This window comes from Lepidochelys kempii, chromosome 26 (assembly GCF_965140285.1).
Source record: "Lepidochelys kempii isolate rLepKem1 chromosome 26, rLepKem1.hap1, whole genome shotgun sequence".
Lineage (NCBI taxonomy): Eukaryota > Metazoa > Chordata > Testudines > Cheloniidae > Lepidochelys > Lepidochelys kempii.
This window is the reverse complement of record NC_136405.1, coordinates 2,614,829-2,639,657: the sequence shown is the minus strand read 5'-3', so window position 1 is coordinate 2,639,657 and position 24,829 is coordinate 2,614,829. Positions and strand designations below refer to the sequence as shown.

Sequence of the window (24,829 nt, the reverse complement as noted above, 5' to 3'; positions counted from 1 at the left end):
AACAGAACCCAGGACTCATGGGCCACAGGGGTGAGGCAGTTTTGGAAAGAGGCATAGGACCATAGCAAACTGATGGCCACATAACAAGTGAGCATCGGAGCCAGGAAAAGGGCCCAGAAGTCTGGGGCTACACAGTGGGTCGGTGTGGGAGCCAGGCCCAGGAATAGAACCCAGGAGTCCACAGCTGCATGGTGGGTCAATGTGAGAGCCAGGAAAAAGACCCAGGAGTCTGGAGCTACACTGTGCATCGGTATGGGAGCCGGGCCCAGGAACGGGACCCAGGCGTCCAGGGCTGCACAGTGGGTCGGTGTGGGAGCCAGGTGCAGGAACAGGACCCAGGCGTCCGGGGCTGCACAGTGGGTCGGTGTGGGAGCCGGGCACAGGAACAGGACCCAGGCGTCCGGGGCTGCACGGTGGGTCGGTATGGGAGCCAGAGGCAGGAACAGGACCCAGGCGTCCGGAGCTGCACGGTGGGTCGGTGTGGGAGCCAGAGGCAGGAGCAGGACCCAGGTGTCCGGAGCTGCACAGTGGGTCGGTGTGGGAGCCAGAGGCAGGAACAGGACCCAGGCGTCCGGAGCTGCACAGTGGGTCGGTGTGGGAGCCAGAGACAGGAACAGGACCCAGGCATCCGGGGCTGCACAGTGGGTCGGTGCGGGATCCAGGAATAGGACCCAGGGGCCCGCCCCGCCTTGGCACTGGCAGGCCGGTGCGGACCCCACGCACAAGCCAGGGCGTGAGTCTCTGGCTCCCCCTGGCGGAGCCGCCGCTGGAACTGCAGGGCTCGTGGGGCCGGGGGCGGCGCGCAGTGATGATGGTAACAGCGTCACCGCGGCGACACCCGGAAGTCGCTGCAGCAGGCGGTGAGTGCGGGAACCCTCCCTCCCACGCCCGGCCTAGATCCCTGCCCCCGCTCCGCCGGGTCACCCCCCCTTGCTCCCCAGGGGTGTCCATTCCCCCTCCTGCCCCCAGGGCCCGCCCACCCTGGGGATCCCGGCCCCCTCCCCCACAGGGCCAGCCCCCCTCCCAGGCTCCCACTCCTTCTTCGGGGACCCCTCCCCCCCGGACCCCCTCCCCTTGATGGGCTCCTCCACACCAGGGCTGGACTCTTTCCAGCCCCCCCTCCCGCTGCCCCCAAGCCTGGGACCGGCGCCCCCCTTCTCAGGGCTCACCCCTTCCCCCCCCCCGCTGCCCCCAAGCCTGGGACCGGCGCCCCCCTTCTCCTCAGGGCTCAGCCCCCCCCCGCTGCCCCCAAGCCTGGGACCGGCGCCCCCCTTCTCCTCAGGGCTCAGCCCCCCCCCCGCTGCCCCCAAGCCTGGGACCGGCGCCCCCCTTCTCCTCAGGGCTCAGCCCCCCCCCCGCTGCCCCCAAGCCTGGGACCGGCGCCCCCCTTCTCCTCAGGGCTCAGCCCCCCCCCCCCGCTGCCCCCAAGCCTGGGACCGGCGCCCCCCTTCTCCTCAGGGCTCACCCCTTCCCCCCCCCGCTGCCCCCAAGCCTGGGACCGGCGCCCCCCTTCTCCTCAGGGCTCAGCCCCCCCCCCCCCCGCTGCCCCCAAGCCTGGGACCGGCGCCCCCCTTCTCCTCAGGGCTCACCCCTTCCCCCCCCCGCTGCCCCCAAGCCTGGGACCGGCGCCCCCCTTCTCCTCAGGGCTCAGCCCCCCCCCCCCCCCGCTGCCCCCAAGCCTGGGACCGGCGCCCCCCTTCTCCTCAGGGCTCAGCCCCCCCCCCCCCCCCCCGCTGCCCCCAAGCCTGGGACCGGCGCCCCCCTTCTCCTCAGGGCTCACCCCTTCCCCCCCCCGCTGCCCTCAAGCTTGGGACCGGCGCCACCCTTCTCCTCAGGGCTCAGCCCCCCCCCGCTGCCCCCAAGCCTGGGACCGGCGCCCCCCTTCTCCTCAGGGCTCAGCCCCCCCCCGCTGCCCCCAAGCCTGGGACCGGCGCCACCCTTCTCCTCAGGGCTCACCCCTCCCCCCCGCTGCCCCCAAGCCTGGGACCGGCGCCCCCCTTCTCCTCAGGGCTCAGCCTCCGCGGGGTGAAGGCTCATTTAAGCACAGCTCCTCCTGGAGTTTGCTGTCTGAGGTTTCCCTTATGGCTGCTTCATCCCCAGGGGCAGGCAGGGGGTGACCGTGGTTTATCCAGCCCCCCAGGTCAGGCAGGCACCGCACGGGTGAAAAGACGGAGACAAGGTCCCTTCCCCAGCGTAATTTACAATCTAACCCAAGACCAGAGTCTGAGTAAACCAGCAGCAAAAGGGTGGGAAGGGTGTGGCTGGGGGAGGAGGGAAGGAGATGGCAGCAGCTTGGATTGGGTATTAGGATTCCTTTTAATGCCTGAGGGGTACGAGCTACTTAACAGACAAATATGTTTGGCCTTGTGTTTGTGGTTACGAATTATACCCCGTGTCTATAGCATGGCTCAAAGCCTTCCTCGGAAAAGGAAAGAGACGTGGTGTTTTTTGTATAACATCTAAGGATTTACGGTTCTAAGTAACCTTTCCTTAAGATCATATGCGCTCCCATGTGCGCTCTTTCTGATATTCACAAATCGTAAATAATGGTTTGTTGGGAAATAACATGCAATGACCATTCTGTGGGCGCAGGTCAAAATGACAGTGGCAGAGCTGCACGTGCTGCTTTGTTGGGCAGCCTGTATAATTTGGTCAGGACTGCAAGAGGCCTCCCCTCCTGTGGAGGGGCATGTGTAACTCCTGGAGTTAATGTGCCCACATCACACAGACTGCGTGTGCCACTTGTGCATGTTGCTACTATAGCAAAACAGCTTTAAACTCCACGGAGACTGAGCCTGGAGAATAGGATATCTACACTGATAACGTGAGGTGGAAGTTGCACTAGGCTCTTGGCTTTCTGGTTCCTTTAACTGTGCACTGGTAGGCTCTGTCTTAAAACTAATATTTTAGTAAATCTAAACACAGAGAGAGAGACAGAGCTGAGATGTTATCCAGTGGCTAGAGTGGGAGAGTTGGAGTCAGGACTTCTGAGTTCAGTTCCCAGCTCTACTACAGATTCACTCTGTGACAACGGGCATGTGAGTTCTCTGCCTCAGTTTCCCTGTTTATAAAATGGGAGTAAAACCTACCTCCTGGGAATACCTGAGGGGCTTAATTTTTGTGAAGCACTTTGAGATCCTCTGCTGGAAGTATAGTTATTATTCGAGCTGGTGTCAGTAGTAGGCTAAATACATTTAGTTAAATATTTCTCAGTTTGCCTCAATCTTTGATCTCATGTGCTTTACATTCCCTTTCCCTAGGCTGTGCTCTCAGGGATGGCCCAACTAGGTGCGATAGCAGCGCTGTCTGTTAGTTTTCTGGCTGCAGCTCTCTTCTCTGCAGTACACAAAATTGAAGAAGGACATATTGGTGTTTATTATAGGTAAGACATCCATCTGGAATATTGTTTGGATTCACGGTATTTTGAAACCACAACCCAATGGCTTCCCCATCAGACGCCAATATTCTGTCAAAGGAGGGTGGAGTTGGGGAAAGACATAGTTTGTGATCCCAGATTGGTAACAGAAGACACTCAAGCAGTCTTAGAAATTATCAGTAATTCCACTTTAGTATGAAATATCTTGTGACTCATCCTCCTTCACTTGGATGTAAAGTCTGAGTTTGAGCTTCTGTGTTTTCCCCAGAAGAGTTGATGACACCCCATAACCCTGATATTGAAATAAGGACTGCAGCTCTCTGCTCTGCTTCAGGTGCTTGTGATGATATCAGCTCTGTTAGGCGAGAAACAGAAGTTCAATGTATGGTCTTGGCTGGCTGGCAGGTGAAGGAGGGACTGACTATGGAGATGTTGGTGAAAGGTGCAGACCTGACAGCCATGAGGATTTAAGTCCTCTGTTCATCCTCAGATAAGATAAAACATTGACAGCATCAGCTTCCCTGCTCAGAGATATGCTCTGACCTAAAGAGACCATCTCTATGTGCGAGAGAGAGTAATTCAGTCTCCATGGCTTATTCAACCTTTAGCACCACTACTGAGCCTGCCAACTAGGGGAGTGATTAGTGACAAATGTAAGGGCATGTTTTTGTGATGTGGACAGCTGTCCATTGGGGACTGGATTGAGGGCCTTCTCACCAACTCATTCCACATAAGCTACTGACTAGCTGTTGGGTGATAACTTTTGATTACTATCAACCTGGGCTGGATTTGAACCAGTGACCTGGAGGTGAAAGGTCCAAATCCCATGGCACTGATTTTCAACTGTTTAGTCTTAGGGTATATTTATTCCATCTCCATTTGTTTTCTGAGACTGGCGGGCTCTCCAGCTGCTTTGGGTTATTTGTGTCATTCGGGTTCATTAATTGCTAAAGTCTTTCCTCATGTATTCATCATAACTTTGAAAAGGTTTTCAAATCTGCAATCATCATGCTGTGTGTCTGACTCTTAGCTAGCTGGTGACTTTTCATATCCTAACTGGCAATTGGATGTGGCTTGTGACAAAGCAAAACCAACCCCCCACAACCACAGAGAACAACTTTTCCTTTTCTTATCAGAGATGGGAAGAGCTTGTAAGGTTTTAGTATGTGCTGATTATCTAAAGTGTCTTCAATATGCTCTGAATTCAGGGTACACAAACTGTATCAAGCACTTAAATTAAAGGAGAAAAGTGTCCAAGCACAGATGACAAATGCAGATATATTTGCAGATATCTGTCTCTGTTTGGAAGTGACAAGATGATGTCAGTTTATTTACCTTTTCAGTGCATCTAATCTTTAATGCTTCCGTGCCTTCCTATAGTCAAAGGATCTGCAGATACTTGTGAATAAACTGTGTACCATTCTTCTCTTTGTTTCTTCTCCTGCAGAGGTGGCGCATTGCTGACTTCCACCAGTGGACCTGGCTTCCACCTTATGCTCCCCTTTATAACTTCCTACAAATCAGTGCAGGTATTTTTGCATTTGTCTGCTTACATTAGTGTTTTCCCACCAAGTTGGTCAGAGAATGCTACATTTGGGACATCACAATCTTTTCCAGGGCAACAACCTGTGATGTTGCTGGCACAAGACTGATGATGGCACTCTCAGAAACCTCCCAGAGGAGAATCTAGGCAGGAGAGGGAAATGCCCTTATGCTCAGTATGAACCTGATCCAATGTTCACTGAAGTCAGTGGGAGCTGGTCAGACTCTACTTCCACAAAGGGTGAAAATGGCCTATGTGCAGAGGGCCAATGCAAGGCATATGTACCACTTAAAGCCCTGTGGGTACATAAGGCTTGTGTAGGACCTCTGCATGGGGCCAGAGCAGCAGGGGACTTAGAGACCCTGCACTGTAAATGGTCTTTTGCATTACGTTCTTCCTTTTTGTAGTTCCTCCTACTCCAGCCTCGGTTAGATACAACAGACTGCTGCAAGGTTTGCATCACTGGAGTTGCCCCAGGCCTGCTCTGAATTTTCTGGGCTTTTTCCCCATGATCTTTCTCTTGGGATGGTACATCTTTCTTTTCCCCAGTTTTTCTTTCAAGCAGGGGAATAAACATCCCAAAGTGGGGACTTAGAACCTGTCCAGTAAACTTGCAGGCTAGATCACTGGCAAATGCTCTCAAAGAATTATGCAGTGATGCATTCTTTCTGTTGAGCAACCTTTGGACAAGTGGCTTTAAGGTTTATCCCTAGAGCTGACAAGCGCTGGACAGCAGATGGCGGAATAATCAATAGAAGCAGATTTAGTTCTGGCTTTTGCAGTTCCCCAGGCTATTCCAGGACAAAGGGGTGATGTAATGAGGAACCTGAGAGGAAATACTCTGTAAGATGACAGGAAAGCTGATGAAAAACAAAGGAACTACATAACTCTTGTACTGTAAGCAGGCTGGCTCTTAACTGAATCTTTGTTCTTTCTCTCTCTCTCTCTAGACTACATTGCAGACAGATGAGGTGAAAAATGTTCCTTGTGGTACCAGGTGAGATGTCGGACCATCATCTGGCACAGCAATCAAGTTACCCCAGTTTTTCTTCTTGGTTTCTCCCCATGCTGAATCATAGCTTGCAGTAGTTGAATGTACTTTGCCCTTTGTTCCTGTTAGCAGGCTGGTCAGGTGCCGCCCTGCCCTGCCCCTGAACTGGATCCTATGTTTTCAGGAAGCTCCAGCATACTTTAACATTTGTTGCCTTATTGTAGCTGCATGTTTGGGGTGTGTGTGTGTTTGTTCTTAGTAGGAAAACAATAACACTCTGCTCTTAGTGTTATACCACTTCAGAATAACATACAGTCAATAATGCGACTGTATAATAGTAACAACGAGCGAGAACTTCCTATAACTTGGCAGTTCTCTTAAAGTCCACTGATTTGATTCATCTCTGGCAAAAAAAAAAAAAAGACTTCTGCTGGCATAAACCAGGATGTAAGGTTCCCAGGAGCGGAAAGTCCATCAAGGTATAGGTTGTGGTGACTACAGCTTACCTCTACTGAGAGCACACATTAGCTCATCACAGCCTGAAAATTGAAAATTGTTGTGCTGACTGGGGCAGGGCCATGGACAGGGCAGGCAGAGAACTTGCTGTTTCAGAGCCTCCACTCTACAGCCTCAACTGGTGGGGCTTCTGTGGTGTCAGGTAGACGCTGACTGTGGCTTCCCACTGTGGTACCCTGGGGAAGGGGGCAGTGGAAATACTCTACCCACTCCAGGGCATGAATGTCCTTATGGGTGTGACTGCTCTTGTCTCTAGGCTTGAGAGGGGAACTAAGTCTTCATGGCCTGATTCTTGGCCTACTTAAATTTCAAGTGAGGATAGACTGCATTACAATTGACTTCAGAGCCTTTTCCATGTCTAATCCTTTACTTAGCGCTTTCTGTCCATGGATCTAAAATCCTGAGCCTCACATGCTCTCTGTGAAGCAGGTTTTATCCTCACTTTGCCAGTGGGAAAATAGAGGCACAAAGAGGATAAGTGACTCGTGTGAGGTCACGAGAGTCAAAGAACTAAGGAAAGGATTCAGGAGTCCAGAGACACCCCACACACACACACTCTAACCACTAGACCTGCTCCTCCCAAACTAGAACCCATTATTCCTAGCTTACATGTAGCTAAATCCAGAGTAAACTGGGCCATTGTTCTTGGGGTTCCCCCAAAACCATCCACTTGGATTTGCTGTAAGTGCAGGCCCACCACTGTGAACCACTGTTACCAAAGGTTGTGAAGTGTCCCTTTCAGTCCGCTAGAGGGTGTTGTCTCCATGACTGGTCCCTCCTGATGTTGTCTGTGACAGTTGCATGATCAGCCTCTAGCAAATTGTGAAATAAGAATTTGCTTTTATGAATGGGTTCAGATGCAGGATTGTGCTGCTGTGAGCTCTGTTCTGTGCCCCGCATCCTAGTCTCCTTTAAATGCTGAATAATTATGGAGAAGCAGTGCCTTGTTCTAGAAGAGCCAGTACTGCATACATCTTACACCCACCCTCGACCCTGGGTGTATCCCTGAGCAGCTTTATTTAGTTTGGAATGTTACACCCTCCTTTTCTTTTTCTCTTTCTTTCACAGTGGGGGAGTGATGATTTATTTTGACAGGATCGAAGTGGTGAATTTCCTGATCCAAGGTGCTGGTGAGTTATCTCTGCCAATGAGTCTGCGAGGCTACAGTATGAAGGACTGTCGGATCTGAGCATTAGTACGGCTTTTGCCTTCTGAAAGCTCATTATGTTCCTGCTAATGCAGCATGGGGTTGAGAAATCTTTTCTGCTTGTGCAGTGATTGATTTTGGAGGCCGGAAGAGCCACAGAAATTCAGCAATGTCCCCTTTAAAGCCCTCTGCTCTTTAAACTTAAGTGTTTACGCCCAAACTTAATTTTAAATGTTAAGAGACAGAACCAGTTTTACTATTTTTTATATATTTCTCTGTGTTTTGTTATCACTTACATGTTCTTATTACTTACTACCACAGATATACTCATTTTTCTCGTACCTTTCATTGTAATACCTATAATGCCTATCAGATTATTATTATTTATATCATAGTAGCCCCATGAATCCCAGTGGTGTTTTGCTAGGCACTGTCATGAAGAGCTAACAATCTAAATAGACAAAGGGTGGGAGAAGGGGTTCAGAATACCATCAGAGAATTGGCATGTGAGACACAGATTAAGAGATTTGAGCACCTTTCACTCGAAATACATCACAAACTGATTTATAGAGTCCCACTGAAATGCAGCTACCTCTGGGGTGGAGTGCAGGAACCATCTAGCACATTGGAAAAGGGTGGATACATTGGCCAAGAACATCAGGGCAAACCTCTCTGCTTGTGAATACACTCGTGGGTCCACAAAAAATTCATGGAGAGTGGAACAGAACCAGACCATTTTAGGTCCCATTGATTAAAAGTAAATCCATGTACAGCTTTGGGCCTGGGGGCTTCCTCCTGCTCTGAGAGTCTCACAAATTGCTTTGTACATGCCCAAACTCACTAATCCACATATCATATTGTTCAGACACATAATCCGTGTCTCACTGCTTCTCAGCAAAGATTTAATAGCAGATGCTATAGAAAGGTCTGGTGTTACTAAGACTTCATTATGTTTACAAAGCATATGACAGAACATTGGTTGTACATTATGAAGTATTAGCATCAGTAATTAAACCTTCCCTCTCAAAATAAATGAACAAAGTGCGCTTCTGCAGTGCAGAGATCTTCTTTCCATTTTGTTCACTTGCTAGTGGGAAGGCTCCAGGCATTGGCAGTGAGTCGCCCCCCAGTGATTAGTGCAGATGTATCAAGCTCCCATTGCACGTATCCCAGGTGGAGCCCGACTCAAGACCACCGCCATTCTGGTCTAATGCAAACCTCTCTCCTTCTCACCAGTGTATGACATAGTGAAGAACTACACAGCAGACTATGACAAAGCACTCATCTTCAACAAGATTCATCATGAGCTGAACCAGTTCTGCAGTGTTCACACTCTTCAGGAGGTCTACATTGAGCTGTTTGGTGAGCCCCATCTCTGCCCTGGGTCACTGTAACCTTTACAGATGAATTGTCACATTCACCCGAACCTAACAACATCTAGAATCATAGAATATCAGGGTTGGAAGGGACCTCAGGAGGTCATCTAGTCCAACCCCCTGCTCAAAGCAGGACCAATCCCCAACTAAATCATCCCAGCCAGGGCTTTGTCAAGCCTGACCTTAAAAATATCTAAGGAAGGAGATTCCACCACCTCCCTAGGTAACGCATTCCAGTGTTTCATCACCCTCCTAGGGAAAAAGTTTTTCCTAATATCCAACCTAAACCTCCCCCACTGCAACTTGAGACCATTACTCCTTGTTCTGTCATCTGCTACCACTGAGAACAGTCTAGATCCATCCTCTTTGGAACCCCCTTTCAGGTAGTTGACAGCAGCTATCAAATCCCCCCTCACTCTTCTCTTCAGGAGACTAAACAATCCCAGTTCCCTCAGCATCTCCTCATAAGTCATGTGTTCCAGTCCCCTAATCATTTTTGTTGCCCTCCGCTGGACTCTTTCCAATTTTTCCACATCCTTCTTGCAGTGTGGGGCCCAAAACTGGACACAGTACTCCAGATGAGGCCTCACCAATGTCGAATAGAGGGGGACGATCACGTCCCTCGATCTGCTGGCAGTGCCCCTACGTATACATCCCAAAATGCCATTGGCCTTCTTGGCAACAAGGGCACACTGTTGACTCATATCCAGCTCTTCGTCCACTGTAACCCCTAGATCCTTTTCTGCAGAACTGCTGCTGAGCCATTCGGTCCCTAGTCTGTAGCGGTGCATGGGATTCTTCTGTCCTAAGTGCAGGACTCTGCACTTGTTCTTGTTGAACCTCATCAGATTTCTTTTGGCCCAATCCTTTAATTTGTCTAGTCCCTCTGTATCCTATCCCTACCCTCCAGCGTATCTGCTTCTCCTCCAAGTTTAGTGTCATCTGCAAACTTGCTGAGGGTGCAATCCACACCATCCTCCAGATCATTTATGAAGATATTGAACAAAACCAGCCCGAGGACCGACCCTTGAGGCACTCCACTTGATACCGGCTGCCAATTAGACATGGAGCCATTGATCACTATGTATTGAGCCCGACAATCTAGCCAACTTTTTATCCACCTTATAGTCCATTCATCCAGCCCATACTTCTTTAACTTGCTGGCAAGAATACTGTGGGAGACCGTGTCAAAAGCTTTGCTAAATTCAAGGAACAACACGTCCACCGCTTTCCCCTCATCCACAGAGCCAGTTATCTCGTCACAGAAGGCAATTAGATTAGTCAGGCATGACTTGCCCTTGGTGAATCCATGCTGACTGTTCCTGATCACTTTCCTCTCCTCAGAATTGATTCCTTGAGGACCTGCTCCATGATTTTTCCAGGTACTGAAGTGAGGCTGACTGGCCTGTAGTTCCCAGGATCCTCCTCCTTCCCTTTTTTAAAGATGGGCACTACAGTAGCCTTTTTCTACTGTTGCTTCAGCAAGGTTTTCTGCTGCTACCACACAAAATCTAGTAGTAAACAATCAGAGCCTCCTTTAGGCCCCTCTCCATAACTGATAGGATTCAGAAGAGATCACTCCAGTAGCTATTCCATTCGTGACCAGGGTTGGTTCAGTTTAATTAGTTATAGTTACACGTGCCTCTGGAGCCAGAAGTATAAGGAATGTGTAACTATAATTAAACAGAACCAACCCTGGTCACAAACAGAACAGCTGATTGTCCTAGCTAAGGTGTGGAAGCTTCATCAGGTAGATGGCTCTGTTTAGCTAACCCTTGCAAAATAGTCACGAGAAATTTACTGGTCCAATCATAAAAAATATAAACGAGAGCTTAGTCGCCTATCAAGAAATGTTACTCATTCAGGGCAAGTAAAATGCTGTATGGGGAGCTTATATCTTGGTTCTACTAAAGCAGCTATTACCATACTACCTAGGCATGCCATGTGGGTGTTTGAGAACAGGGGAATCTCTCAGGACTGGACAGATTATCCTTCATTCTGACTGCAGGTCATCTTAAAACTAGACTGTGCAGAGACTAGGAGAACCTCTTACAGGAGGGTGTCCTGATAGTAGAGGGACAAACAAAATGTCTTAATTGACCGTTACCCTTTATAAATTCTTTTGTTGTTCTCAGGATTAATTTTTCTTTTGAAATTGTGAGAATGTCTTTGCAATACTTATCTCAAACCGGAGCCCAGGCTCACTGTGTGACATTTGCACAAACACCCTGCGGGTTCCTCCTTGAGACTCCCTGATCTAGTCTTCCTATCGGAATGTGTGATGGTTACTAATCATTAACTACTGTATCAGAACTGCACTTTTTAAGGGACTAAGAGATCCCTGTTCTGACAGTGCACTGCTACAAAATATATCATTGGGACTCGCTTCTATAGAGAAACAGGAGGGGAATTATCAGAAAATATATTAATTCTTCACCCATAGATGTCTCCAGATGACATCAGCAGCCGCTGATGATAGTTGCTAAAAAGAGACTAAAGTAAACTGATTTGCTCTGAAGGAAGGGTCTGTATACATTTATATGCACTCCTTCATGATTGTTTCTGTCTGAGCAGGATGCTTTTTGGCTGAGGAGTTAGAAATGAGGTGCAGCCCATTGAATACAGACCTATGTCACCATTCTCTGCCTCTACATCTGGAGGCAGGTGCAGGAAACTGATAACAGCTGTTTCCTAAACTCCTGCCTGAACTGTGTTTTGAATGTGAATTCCAGACACCTGAACTGGGACAAAGCTAATAACTGAGGGAGTGAGCCTGGATCACTTTCAGGGCTGTTAATTTTTTATTTTCCTGTTGCATTTCTCAGCAGGCCCCAATGGAACATACAACTTTCATTGAAGCTTTCATTGAAGCAGGGCTTTGAATTCTTTAGTTCCTTTTGAAATTCCCCAGCTACACTAAAGTTAATTCCTACCTACTGAGCCAAGTGGATTTGCTGATGAAAATGTGCCCAACCTATTAAACTAACAAATGTGACCTTTTACCTTTCTGCCTTTTCCTTGTTCTGTCTCTTGCTGGCACACATTCAGCCTGGGTAGATCAAGGCCTGGCTAGGCCAGGTTTTAAATTACCAGGACTGCTCCAGGACCTGTTTGGAACGATAGCGTTGGGGGACATTGGTTAGAATAGCTCAGAATTTACTTGCAAACACACCATGCTTGTGGACATTTCCTTGAGTACTCACTGGAGCGTTGTGGCATCCCTGAGTTCCTCTAACAGAGAGACTCTTAGAAGAAACCCAGAAATAGACATTAGGGAGGATCCAGATCCCCTGTTGCCCGAGGACCCCTGACACTACAGGAAACTTGCCAAGCTGTGTACGTCCACCTGATCTCGTAACATGACACCTGCTCAGTGCTCGGAGAAAGATGAAAGTCCCTTGAGGTCCCTGCTGGTATGATATCCTGAGATAATATTCCTTCCCTGGTTCTGAATTTGGCAGTCAGAGGTGCCCTGTGCATCTGAGTGGTAGGCACAGTGGATAAGGATCCAATCCCAGTTATCCCTTGAGATACTGCCAGTTGACTGAGTAATTGTCCATTTATTCCCAGTAATGTGGATTCTGAGAGTACCTCCGGGGTCCATAAATCCCAAAGGTATATTACTGGAGCTGTGGAAGGTTGCAGGAGTTTGTAAATACCCTTCTTTTGTAGATATTGGTGGTGCAAGTTCACCATCAAGACAGACCACCCGTCCACTATTCGTCCTCCCCACCTCACCCCAATTACGGTATTTTGGTTTCACCGCCAGTTTTGTCTGGTCTTGCATCTTGTTTGTGATACCATCTTGTTTTGCTTGTTTTCCGTCTGAAATTTTAAATCAAACCTGATTTACTCAAAGGCTTCAGGGCCTGGCTCAAGACTGGGGTTTTGTTAGGGGGAAAAAAAAGTGCACACATGCACACAGGTGTGTCTTGATTTCCCCTATGGGATATGTAGCCTCTGTGTATCTAACCTCAACTTGTGTTTCATTTCCAAGAATGCTAAATCAAAGCCTATCCTGAATAACTCCACAGATGATCTGAGAGCCAAGTGCCTTGTGTGTTCTTTAACCATGTCTCACTTTTTTGATACCAGATCAGATTGATGAAAACCTTAAACTGGCTTTGCAGCAGGACCTGACCACCATGGCCCCTGGACTCGTTATACAGGTAATCAGGGTCACACCTGGGCTTTACAAAGTGCTGATCATGGGGAGGACAATCCCATCTGGTACAGAAATGCTTACGAGATTGGGTGTGCAGTGCTGGGCAGGGATGGAGAGCTGTAAGTCATTTCTGGAAAACGGCTCTACCAACTAGACTCCATGTTGAGTTCCTTGAGGCAACTAATTATCTTTGGCCCAATTTTAAGTCCCACAGTTTTGTTGCCAGTGTTTTGGTTTCTCGCGGCATGTTAGCTGTTTGTCTACCTTCCTCCTATTCACTGTCTTTCCAGGCAGTCCGCGTTACGAAGCCAAACATTCCAGAAACAATTCGGAGGAATTATGAACTCATGTAAGTGCCTGGGACTCTCACCTTTGTGTTACCAAAGTGAATTTGTCATCCAGACTAATATGTTTTCATAGTATGCTGTGATTTCAGTGCCCTCTGCCAGACACACTCGTTTACCCTCATGCTGGCTCATTGCCATGGGCAGGAGGCCCAAGTGATGGGAATGGCATCATGCAAGCACGCCTCTGCCGATGGGAAGGTTTTTCTGTATTTTGTGTGTGCGCAGGCATTTGAGTGGCAAAAGTGGTTCATTTGTGGGCCCGTTGACCTTGACACTATGCCTTCAAGGGCCTCTTGGTGAGTGTGCACAAATGGCGGGGTGGATAATCCATAATCCTGCTCTTTGAATGGCGATGAAGAAATTGTTGATACAGCAGGCTGAAGACTTCACAAAGCTTTGAAATAACTTGTTTTAATAATACTTGACGACATGATCCTGTTGTTTCAACACTTTCTAAGCCAGCAGCCTGTCTTGCACTGACCATTCAGAAACACACAGGTTCTCTCAGCACTTTGCCACCAAAGAGAGAGTAATCAAGAAAGGTCTTCCTTTCTCCCCAAATCCTCTCCCAAGCCTGTGTCCCTACCCTAGAAGTCCAGGTAGCTTGTGTTTGATGCGGCCACAGTATGGGGATTCCTTATTTTTACGATCAGCCCGTTTTTATCTCCTCTGTCACTACAAATACAGCACGGGGTGTGATGTACTTTGGAGAGTGACTAGTTCCTCAGGCCTGACTTCTGCTCCGTGTGCTGTTTTTGAAATGGTTGAAATTTTAGGAGAAAACATGAGGGTGATGTTTTCAAAAGAGAACGTTCTTTAATTTCACTTCGTTCTTAGAAGGCAGTAGGACAGTGGGGGTGAGAGAGATCCGGAGCCATTTTACTAAATAAAAAAAAGTAGCATTTAATCCTGCACGTACACCTCCCAAAGCTATTTTCTTACAAATAGAAAAGTTTCCAAAATTTCCAAGTGAGAAAGGGAAAACTTATAGCTATGGCTATGTTGAAGGCTAAGGTTTTTTATATAGCTTCACTTTCTGCTTTGTGTTCCTAATTTAATAATTTGATACCTCCACTAACGGTAAATTTATAGGTGTGTATCCAAGTAATTAGTGCTTATATCCTCTATCAACTGCCCTCCACTAGAGGGTGATCTGCTCACTGGAGCAGGTCTGATTCACCCAGCAGAGGACAGCAGTACACATCACATACTGGGTGATCATGCAAAATAGCACCTTTACTTGTTGTGGGGGAGGAGAGGACTTTTTATTTATTGGGTCAGGAAAATGGAGTGGGTTTTTGTCTATGAAATTAGCGAGGTAGAGTGTGAGTGTATGCATTGTTCTGTCCACAACCTGCCCCTGCAAATGCACTCTAGAGAGAGAATCTACCCAGTGTCATGCAAGCGGGTTGCAGTGGGACAAGCATGGAAGGCGTGGCTGTCACCTAGGAAGGATGGCTGCACTTTCGAGAACTCAGATCCTGTGTGGTCGCTGCAGTTGTACATCTGGCTTGTTCTGGCTCACTAGGGAGAGCGAGAAGACGAAGCTGCTGATTGCGGCTCAGAAGCAGAAGGTCGTGGAGAAGGAAGCAGAGACGGAGAGGAAGAAGGCCCTGATTGGTCTGTATATGCATCTCCCATACATGTGGCTGGTTGAGAAGCTTTCCAGGCGTGGGTGGGTGGCTAACCCAAACACCTCTCTGGAAGTGCACGCAGCACATGTGCCTCTGCTGGGTCTTGTGCGAGCAGCAGTGTAGTCCGATGGTGGCTCGAAGAGATTTTCAATAAGGCGACTATAAACAAGATTAACGCTGGTGGTTTGTGTGAAGTGGGAAGAGGCAGGCACTGACGTTTGGGGAGGGTGAGAGAAGCTCTAGCCCATCTCTAGTCTAGCTGGTTCTGTCCAGAGTCTGTTAACAGCAAGCACAGTGACAACTGCACCACTGAAGGTGTGAACCGAGGGATTCGTTGTGAATGTCTCTAATCAAAATACAGAATTTTACAGTAAATGTGCAGTCACAGGTTCCTGTGACTAAGTCTGTTTAAAAATGAGTTCCCCCTCATTTGGGCTGCTGCCAGGAGTTCTTTGAACAGCTCTGTATCTTGTAGATGTGAAAATGCAGAGTGTTCTCTTTCTGCTTGATACCCATCTCTTGCTCAGGTAAAGCCTCCGCAAAGCTCTGGGCTTCTCAGATGGTTTCCCTGTGCTTGCTTTGACTACAAACATCCGTGGATGTGATGCTGTACCTCTTGGGGGGCTGAAAGTGCCTGTATAGGGTATGTCCACACTGCAATCCAAGGTGTGTGCGCCGCATGTGTGAACATACCTAAGATCGCTTTAATCTAGCTAACTGGGGTATCAATAAAAGTGAAGCCATGGCAGCATAGGCTGCAGCATGGGCTAGCTGCCCAAGTACGTACCTTGGCTCCCTGGTGGCTTCGCTGATATTGGTACCTGAGCTAGCTAGATCAAAGCTAGCTCACATGGGTCTACACCTGCTGCAGTTGTACCTTCAGTTGCAGTGTAGATCTGCCCCATAAGGATTGGGTTTGCCAGAGGGAGTATAAGGGGGTGTGTGCCTGAGATGCTTCTGTGGGAAAGGAGCTCGGGTCATAACTCTTTGGGCATCAAGATGTTTCCTTTACCACTACAGAGGCAGAAAAAATTGCCCAAGTGGCTGAAATAACGTATGGACAGAAGGTGATGGAAAAGGAAACGGAGAAGAAAATTTCAGAGATTGAAGGTGAGCAACAACCTTTCCAATAAACAAATTCCTTTGTGCTTCTTCTCGGAAGATTTCAAAGCACATCACAGATATTTTAGTTAGTCCTCACGATGCTGCTATGAGGTGGGGCAGTATTATCCCTATTTCTTTTATGGGTAAACTGAGGCACATAGAGTCTGTGAGTTGGCCAAAGTCTAACCACAGCATGACTGAGCCCCCATATGAAAGTATAGAGGCCTTTCATATTGAACCCCTGTGTATGGTTGATGCAATAACCTTTCATGTGAACCTCGAAATGCATTGCAACGTTCAAAACTTATTTGTCTGCGTGCTCAGATTCTTCCCTTCATTTCCATCCGCATTTCACACTGGAGTGCTTGGAGGGACTAGGTCTATTGGGAGAGTAGGACGTGTTCACTCTGGCAAATGTACCAAAGTTGGAGAGCCCCAAACAAACTCCGAGACGCTTGTTGCTGCAGCACGGGAGGCAGGCAGTGTGATTATCAACAGTATTGCAGGAGCCAGCACTGCAGACTCCCACTCTCCCAAAGGGACACACCTAAGAACCAGGCAGAGCATCTTCCAGAAACAGAATATCCTAGAACTTCATTAGGAAATCCTCTCAGGGTATGGTCCTGCCATGCCATTCCATTCAGACACCCACAGTGTTCCATGGAAATTTACATCTGCCCCTCTTTCTTCAGAATTTTTCTAAAATGTGGACACCTGTCAGGAGTTTTTGGTAAATGTAGCTCTAGATCTTTGGTCTAGTCAAAAGGAAAAAAAAAAAAAGTGGCCAAACCCATCTCACCAGTTTATCCAGTTCTGAGATAAGCAGAGGCCTGCCTTGCAGCTTTCAAGATCCAAAGATCAAGGTGATGTGTCTTAGAGAGGTTTCAGAGTAGCAGCAATGTTAGTCTGTATCCGCAAAAAGAAAAGGAGGACTTGTGGCACCTTAGAGACTAGCAAATTTATTTGAGCATAAGCTTTCGTGAGCTACAGCTCACTTCATTGGATGCATTCAGTGAAAAATACAGTGGGGAGATTTATATGCACAGAGAACATGAAACAATGGGTGCTACCATACACACTGTAACGAGAGTGATCAGGTAAGGTGAGCTATTGCTAGCCTTTGGCACGAACTTTTGTAGTGATAATCAAGGTGGGCCATTTCCAGCAGTTGACAAGAAGTCTGAGGAAAGTGGGGGGGAATAAACTATTTCCCCATGTTTATTCCTCCCCTCACCCCCCCGCCCCCCCCCAGCTTTCCTCTGACGTTCTTGTCAACTGCTGGAAATGGCCCCCCTTGATTATCACTACAAAAGGTTCCCCCGCCCCACCCCGCTCTTCTTCTGGTAATAGCTCACCTTACCTGATTGCTCTCCTTACAGTATGGATGGTAACACCCTTTGTTTCATGTTCTCTGTGTATATAAATCTCCCCACCGTATTTTCCACTGAATGCATCCGATGAAGTGAGCTGTAGCTCACAAAAGCTTATGCTCAAATAAATTTGTTAGTCTCTAAGGTGCCACAAGTCCTCCTTTTCTTTTTGTCTTAGAGAGGTGATGGTGTGTGTGTGTGTGGGAGGGGGAGAGGAGGAATCTCCCTAGGCTAAAGAAGTGAGTGTTTCTCTTTAAGCATTATCAGCAGTAAACAAGCCCTATATTCTGTCTTCTCCTGTCATGGATTCCTGCGTTATTCACACCCATCTGGAATTGCTGTTTGCTTCCTTTAGGGGCCATTATTGACTAGGAGCAGGAATGGAAGCATTTCCTTGCCAATTATCTCTCTCAAATAATTTTTCTTTTCCAAGGTGATGGTTCTGAGTGCTTTATAGGAGCTTGAGCTCTTAACTGAGAGGGCTTTTCCCCATGCAGTGCCTTGTGTCAGGCAAATTCCAGGACAAGAAAAGGGCTCTGCCTCTCTGGCTCAGAGCTGCAAGGCCCTATTTCCAATTATGTTCATTATAGGCCCTGTCAAGTTTTTACAGAAGCCCACTGAGGAGCCAATTAGAGTTTTACAGATCAGCAGCTTCTCATTAAGAAGTTCCCAGCAGAACTACAATAGTTTTTATTTCTTATGAATACATGTCACCAGGTGCCAGGCCTTCACTCCAGCTCCATACTAGGCAGCAGCCCGTGCGTCCTGCAGGCAGGGAATTTTTGCCCTGCCTCCGCCCTTCCAGCTGCTCTGACTGAGTCGGCAGAGTGTTCTCATTAGTTGGCCAAATGGAGCGAAGCCTCAATTCACAACCTTCCAGCTGCTGGTATTGTTTTTAAATGTGGATGTTCTCCCTATTGGTGGAGATAAAGGAATGGTTTATCCAGTTGTTTGCTTTGAAACAGCTTGAATAGGATCCCAGTGCACTCTGACAAGCCTGGATTGGGGAGTGTTATTGCTCGCTGAGTTGGGTGCCCTAAAACAGCCTGTGAATATCCAGGGAACACAGTGGACCATACAGATAAGCCTGGATTTACAGATTGTGCCAGTGTAACATTAGTGTTCATTAAATATGGTTAATCACAAAAAGTCTGGGTAAAAGAAGAATGCAATAGGCAGTGGGGAAGTGTTGGTTTCTTTAGATGACCTTTATAAAATGTTTAATCTTATATCCCTGCCTGATACTGACGGGAGATGGTTCTCTACGACTTGAGCACTCAACGTCTTGCAGGATCAAACCCTTTGTTTGCCCAGCTCTTGAAATCCTGGAAAAAGCCAAGCTAAGAGCCCATCCAGGGGCCTGAGTTTAAGGGTTAAAGATCCCCTGACTCTTACACAAGTATTGGGATGTTAGCCGCAGTGTCCTGGCCAAATTACAGTTTGGGTAATTACATTCGCTACCTAAAATTCCGCCTGTGGTTTCAGTTTGATGGGGTGTTCTTTATGTCCTGTCCAGATGTGGTGTGTAGGATTGCTAGCTGCCATGCTTTTCCCCAAGAGATGACTGCGTTTTGGAGGAGGGTGAAGAGATTAGCCATTTGCCTCTCTTGCAGGGGAAGCATTGGTGTATAATCATCCCATTACATTTCAGGTGTGGGGAGAGACTGTAGCTTCTGGCCCTATTTCTTCCCCCATGGCCCAGGTGTGCCACCCATGGTTCGGTAGTGGTGTGGATACCCTGGCAGTGTGTGGATGCTACTGTGAATACAAAGATGGATCCAAATGTGGAGCACAATGTTTAACAAGTTACAGCAGCTGCATGCTCTCTTGTGTTTAAATGGCTGCCATGGTTTTCCTTACAGATAGTGCATTCCTTGCTAGGGAGAAGGCAAAAGCTGACGCCGAATGCTACACTGCCATGAAGATAGCAGAAGCTAACAAGGTATTTATTTGTCCCTTTGTGCTAGGCACTGTACAAACAGAACAAGAAGATGGTCCATGTGCTGAAGAGCTGATAGTTTAAAAGAGGAAAGAAAAAAAAAGCCAGCTGTGATAGTGACTCCCTGCTACATGTACAAAATGAATGTAGTTACTGAAAATCAGGCCAGACTGATGGGGGCACTGTTTGAACAGTGTTTACATTAGTATTTTGGTGGCATTCGCTCTGGAGGAGAGTTAATCATTAGACTAGAATGGCACTTTGTCCACACAACACACAGTCAACCTGTGGAACTCCTTAGCAGAGGATGTTGTGAAGATCAAGACTATAACAGGGTTCAAAAAAGAACTAGATAAATTCATGGAGGATAGTTCCATCAATGGCTATTAGCCAGGATGGGCAGGAATGGTGTCCCTAGCCTCTGTTTGCCAGAAACTGGGAATGAACGACAGGGGATGGATCACTTGATGATTACCTGTTCTGTTCATTCCCTCTGGGGCACCTGGCCCATCGGAAGACAGGATACTGGGCTAGATCGACCTTTGGTCTGACCCAGTATGGCTGTTCTTACGTTCTGTAAATATGAATCTGTCCAGAGGAAGCCTAAATGTGCTGGCTTGTGCTTTATGGAGGCCGCTCTGTTAAATGCTTTTGAGACCAAGTTTCCCTCTCTAGAGAGAGCTAGAGCTGCAGCACTTGGATATGATGTTAGCTCTGCTACAGCCAGAAAGTTTTAACTAATGCTCTGTGTGCCACCTGGCAAACTTCTTGCACAAATGGAGCAGGCCTCTAGAGGATGCTTATTATGAGAGGATCTGATTACAGGCCAGATCAGAATCATGCTGCTCTTATCCATGGAAGTCATCAATCTAGCAGAGCCATGAACCTGCTGGGGAGCAGCAAGCGGGAGAAGGAGAAATCAAATGGACAAAACTCTCGGGTGTAGAGTTAGGGGGATCACTGCCAACAGCAGATACCGGAAGGGAACACTGTGTTTGCTGGTGTTTCTTTAAATAGGAAGAAGATTTGTATTCATGTTTTCGGTTGTCTGCCAGGTACACTAGTGCTCTGGAAAAATGGATCCCTATGTGATCACAACAAAAGCTTGTTAGTCAGTAAATCTGGACGGCTGCTGATGTTCTGTTTTCTCTTCATGCAGCTAAAACTAACTCCTGAGTACTTGCAGCTGATGAAATACAAAGCTATTGCATCAAACAGCAAAATCTATTTTGGCAAAGATATTCCCAACATGTTCATGGACCACACGGGGAGCAAGCCTGCAGAGGGACTGGTGGAAGAGCTGAGAGGAGAGAATTGGGCTCCTGCTGCTGAGGATGTGTGAAACCTGTTTATAACACCTAATGACCGTGCAAAATTTCTATTTATTTTTTAACAAATGAAACAAACCGAGAAGTTGGTTTCCCCTTTTGATTTTTTTCACTGTTCTGTGCTGAAGCAGATGAGCCAGATTTAACCCTCTCAACCTTTTTTCTAGAAATCGGGTTAGACACAAATACTTTGATAGTCACAGGCCCTTTTTTGGTTACTTCTCAACAGCCAGGTTCAGCTCTGCACCATATCTTGACTCCTCCCTTTTGGAGGCCTGGTTATTCTGGAGCGAGGGAGAATCCTGCAAATTTCCAGCAGGATGATTTGTTGTGTGGTTAGGTTGATTAAATGAAGGTTTAAGTTCTGTGTGAGCATTTATAGCAATGGTAATAGGAGAGGTAATGCCCTTCTTTGCTGCTGGAAGCTGTCCTTTCTTTTGCTGGAGATTTCCAGTACATTTTTTTTGAGCCCTATGAAAGAGACAAAGGTGCTAGGACTTTTGTACACTACATATCCCAGCTTAAGCAAGGCAGCATGGATGTGATGGCAGAGCTTGTTAATTTCCCATGTCCTGAGATCAGTGTTTTCGCATTGTCCATATTTTGTAGAGGGATAAGGAGGTTCTATATTCTGTAATTCTCTTTCTAGAAAATCATCTGTAGAAGTGGTGCGACCAGGTCAGGGTTGAGGTGCTCTGGTGGGGTCAGTGTGCACGTACCCTGTTCCTGTTCTCTGGCTAAATGGGACATCAGTTTCCCAGGATGCCAACATATGGTACCTTTCACCAACAGCAAATTGACTTTTAGGGAAAGTAGCTTACAAAAATGATGACTCACTCAGACCCCCGTCTTGCAAACACTTTTGCAGGTGAGTAACTGTGCTCAAGTGAATGGTCTCCTTGACCTATCATTTCCATAAGTGTTCGTAGGATTGGGCCCTACATTTGAAATAGCCCAGCATGGTTCAGTGGCTGCCATACATTATCAGGAAGAGAATGTTCAGACAAGTTGAAGTGAATGGCTAATTTAGACCTTCTGTAGGCATTTTGATTCATGTTTAGCAGGGGCATACAAAACAGCATTGTATAGTCGCAGGGAAAGACAGGCGCCCCGTTGTCTTTAGACAATTCAGAGAGAACAATTTCTCCTTCTCTCCCTCCAGAATGATGCTGTAATACATGTGGTCCATTAAGGTGTGATTTGATTTGTTTTTAAGTCTTCAGGTATGCAGCTGGGAAGAGTCCATAGATTGTTCTATGATGTATTTTATATATATATATAGTATGCAAAATCAACTGGGGGAAAATAAAGGGCTTAGCATAATTCAGGGCAGGAGAGAACATCTGTTCCCTCCAGGCCATTTCCTCCCACTTGGCAGGAAAGCCTGCTTATTAATCACTGTTTTATTTTGCAACCTTCACACAGATACTTGGTGGCTCCAGCCTAAGTGCAAACACACTTGTCCGTGGCCAGCTTATTTCATTTATAATCTGTTGTTCCATAGAGCTGCCACATGCTACCATTGGTATTAGCGTCCTAAACTCATCAGAGCGCTCAATCTGTCTGGGTGTTTTTGTAACACCACCGCCCCCGTCAGATAGAAGTGTGATGAATTTCTACTGCCTCCTATATTTTTCACATTCGTTCTCTTTAATATTGTCACAGCTTGAATGACGACTACTTTGCCTGTACTTGAAAATGTAAAATGAAAGCTGCCATCAGTTACCGCATGAAAAAACTGATAACTCTGTTTGCGGTATAAGAAAAGTCTTTATCTCTTTCTATATATTTTTTTACTTACTGGAAAACCTGAGGTTTATACCATAAATTCAGATTCCAGACCAATGTACTACATTAGACAATGCTGCAATAGAAAAATTAGAACACTACCCCAGCTCTCACATAACTAGCATTTGCAAATCGGACAGGACAGGAACAGGAAGAGGGTGGGAAGAGCAGAACTTTTCTTTTTTTGGGAGGTGGGGTTGAGGTTTATACCGAGGGCGGTCTCACTCGTTCAGGATTGTTTCACACTCATGGTGAAGATTTGCATCTAGTAACTAATGCGTCGTTTTTAATCAAACATTTTTTACTAGGGGGAAAAAAAAAAAGCCAAAGTGTGTTGAACCTTCTTATATGACTTTCATGTAAACCTGTGTGGAATAAATAGGGCTCTTTTTTACTATAAAAGAATGAGGAAAAACACAGAAAAAGAAGTAGCCAATATTAGTACAATGTTAATTTAAAACACAATCTTACAGCCTAATTATTCCACCTGGTTAACAACTTAGGGTGTGTCTACACTGCAGCTGCCAGCCTGCACAGCCCAGCTAGGCAGACTCGTGCTAGCCCGGCTTGAGCTAGTGCACCAAAATGGCAGTGTGGACATTGCAGCTGGTCAACACTGTTACTTTTAGCCGAGTTAGCGTGAGTCTGTCTGCCCGGGCTGGGAGGCTCGCTGCCTGCTGCAGTGTAGACATGCCATTAGTTACTGCAGTTTGTGAGATGATAAAGTGAAGTCTTAGCATAATTGGGGGGTTTTACCATCATTTAGTTAGAGCAAAGCTGACACCATGACTTTCTCTACCAGACTGAATCCACTGTTGGCATCTGACACAGTTTCTTCATTATTTTATACATTTAACCTCTTTTGCCTTCCAGAGTAAATTTGCTACTATATTTGACTCTTTATTCCATCTCTTCCTTGTGAGCATAGTGACAGGATGTCAGCTGGGTCTTTCTTTCTTTCTTGCATGCAAATTTGCAATGAGCATTTGAATGTTTAAAACCACTTGTTTAATGAAGGGTCTATAAGGGGGATGTGAATGGTGATGTTTGGGAATCCCTGACTGAGGCATGAAAATAACTGCACTGGCAGAGTCCGTTCTGACCTGTGTAAGCATTGGAAGTGATGTGTTGGAATAAAAAAGCTGTTTTATTTTACTATTTGTTATGACTGAATAAAAGGTTTTTCACTTGTAGCTGTAATATTTTTTCAAGCATGAATGAGCTTGAAACATGTTAGCGTGTACCTGGACAAGGATTGGGAGGGGAACGAGATCTACTCTAGTCCCTTAGCTTCACTGTGGCCGTTCAGACAGCTGTGTGCCAAGCAGAAATGTATATACTGGGAGCATGCTGCTGTTACCAATGTGCAGAATGAATGGACTTGGAGTATAATTATTGGATGCCAGTGACAAATTTCTAGGGTATGGAAGAGTTTGAGGGGAATAATTTTGTTCGTTCACATGCTTGTTTTACATTTAACCTGACAGAGGGCAGCATAGTGTGTTTTTTAGAGCAGCTGTGTAAACACTAATTGTTCTGAATATCAGAAGAGGGGAAGGCAGTTGCCTTGCATCAGAAGACAAATATTTTGGTTCAGGGTACCATGTGACAATCTTACCATTCGATTTGTGGTGATAAAGACTGGGATTGAAAGACTGGGTAGAAAGCTGGCTAGATTGTCGGGCTCAACGGGTAGTGATCAATGGCTCCATGTCTAGTTGGCAGCCGGTATCAAGTGGAGTGCCCCAAGGGTCGGTCCTGGGGCCGGTTTTATTCAATATCTTCATAAATGATCTGGAGGATGGTGTGGATTGCACTCTCAGCAAATTTGCGGATGATACTAAACTGGGAGGAGTGGTAGATACGCTGGAGGGGAGGGATAGGATACAGAGGGACCTAGACCAATTGGAGGATTGGGCCAAAAGGAATCTGATGAGGTTCAATAAGGATAAGTGCAGGGTCCTGCACTTAGGACGGAAGAACCCAATGCACAGCTACAGACTAGGGACCGAATGGCTAGGCAGCAGTTCTGCGGAAAAGGACCTAGGGGTGACAGTGGACGAGAAGCTGGATATGAGTCAGCAGTGTGCCCTTGTTGCCAAGAAGGCCAATGGCATTTTGGGATGTATAAGTACGGGCATAGCGAGCAGATCGAGGGACGTGATCGTTCCCCTCTATTCGACATTGGTGAGGCCTCATCTGGAG

The 24,829-nt window shown here is 47.0% G+C and overlaps 1 protein-coding gene across 3 annotated transcripts; it reads left to right on the top strand.

Annotated features, from left to right (window-relative positions):
- Window positions 1-801: 801 nt before the first annotated feature.
- ERLIN2 (ER lipid raft associated 2) lies at window positions 802-23,817 on the top strand. Of its 3 annotated transcripts, XM_073324723.2 has the most exons (12): window positions 802-860; window positions 3,261-3,382; window positions 4,824-4,905; window positions 5,870-5,916; window positions 7,495-7,556; window positions 8,810-8,935; window positions 13,045-13,118; window positions 13,405-13,463; window positions 14,990-15,081; window positions 16,116-16,205; window positions 19,432-19,511; window positions 20,668-23,817. In XM_073324723.2, exons 2-12 carry the CDS (start codon window positions 3,276-3,278, stop codon window positions 20,848-20,850), a joined length of 1,002 nt encoding a protein of 333 aa, XP_073180824.1. In that variant the 5' UTR covers window positions 802-860; window positions 3,261-3,275; the 3' UTR covers window positions 20,851-23,817. The 3 variants fall into 3 exon arrangements, with proteins under 3 accessions (XP_073180824.1, XP_073180825.1, XP_073180827.1); XM_073324724.2 differs by lacking the exon at window positions 8,810-8,935; XM_073324726.2 differs by lacking the exon at window positions 3,261-3,382 and having other exon boundaries at window positions 836-860.
- The last annotated feature ends 1,012 nt before the right edge of the window (window positions 23,818-24,829 follow it).

Excerpts from the sequence above, each read along its gene's own strand:
- ERLIN2 (XM_073324723.2), top strand. The coding sequence starts at position 3,276 with ATGGCCCAACTAGGTGCGATAGCAGCGCTGTCTGTTAGTTTTCTGGCT. Across the intron at positions 13,464-14,989 it reads CGGAGGAATTATGAACTCAT|GGAGAGCGAGAAGACGAAGC; the intron begins GTAAGTGCCTGG and ends CTGGCTCACTAG. Across the intron at positions 15,082-16,115 it reads GAGGAAGAAGGCCCTGATTG|AGGCAGAAAAAATTGCCCAA; the intron begins GTCTGTATATGC and ends TTACCACTACAG.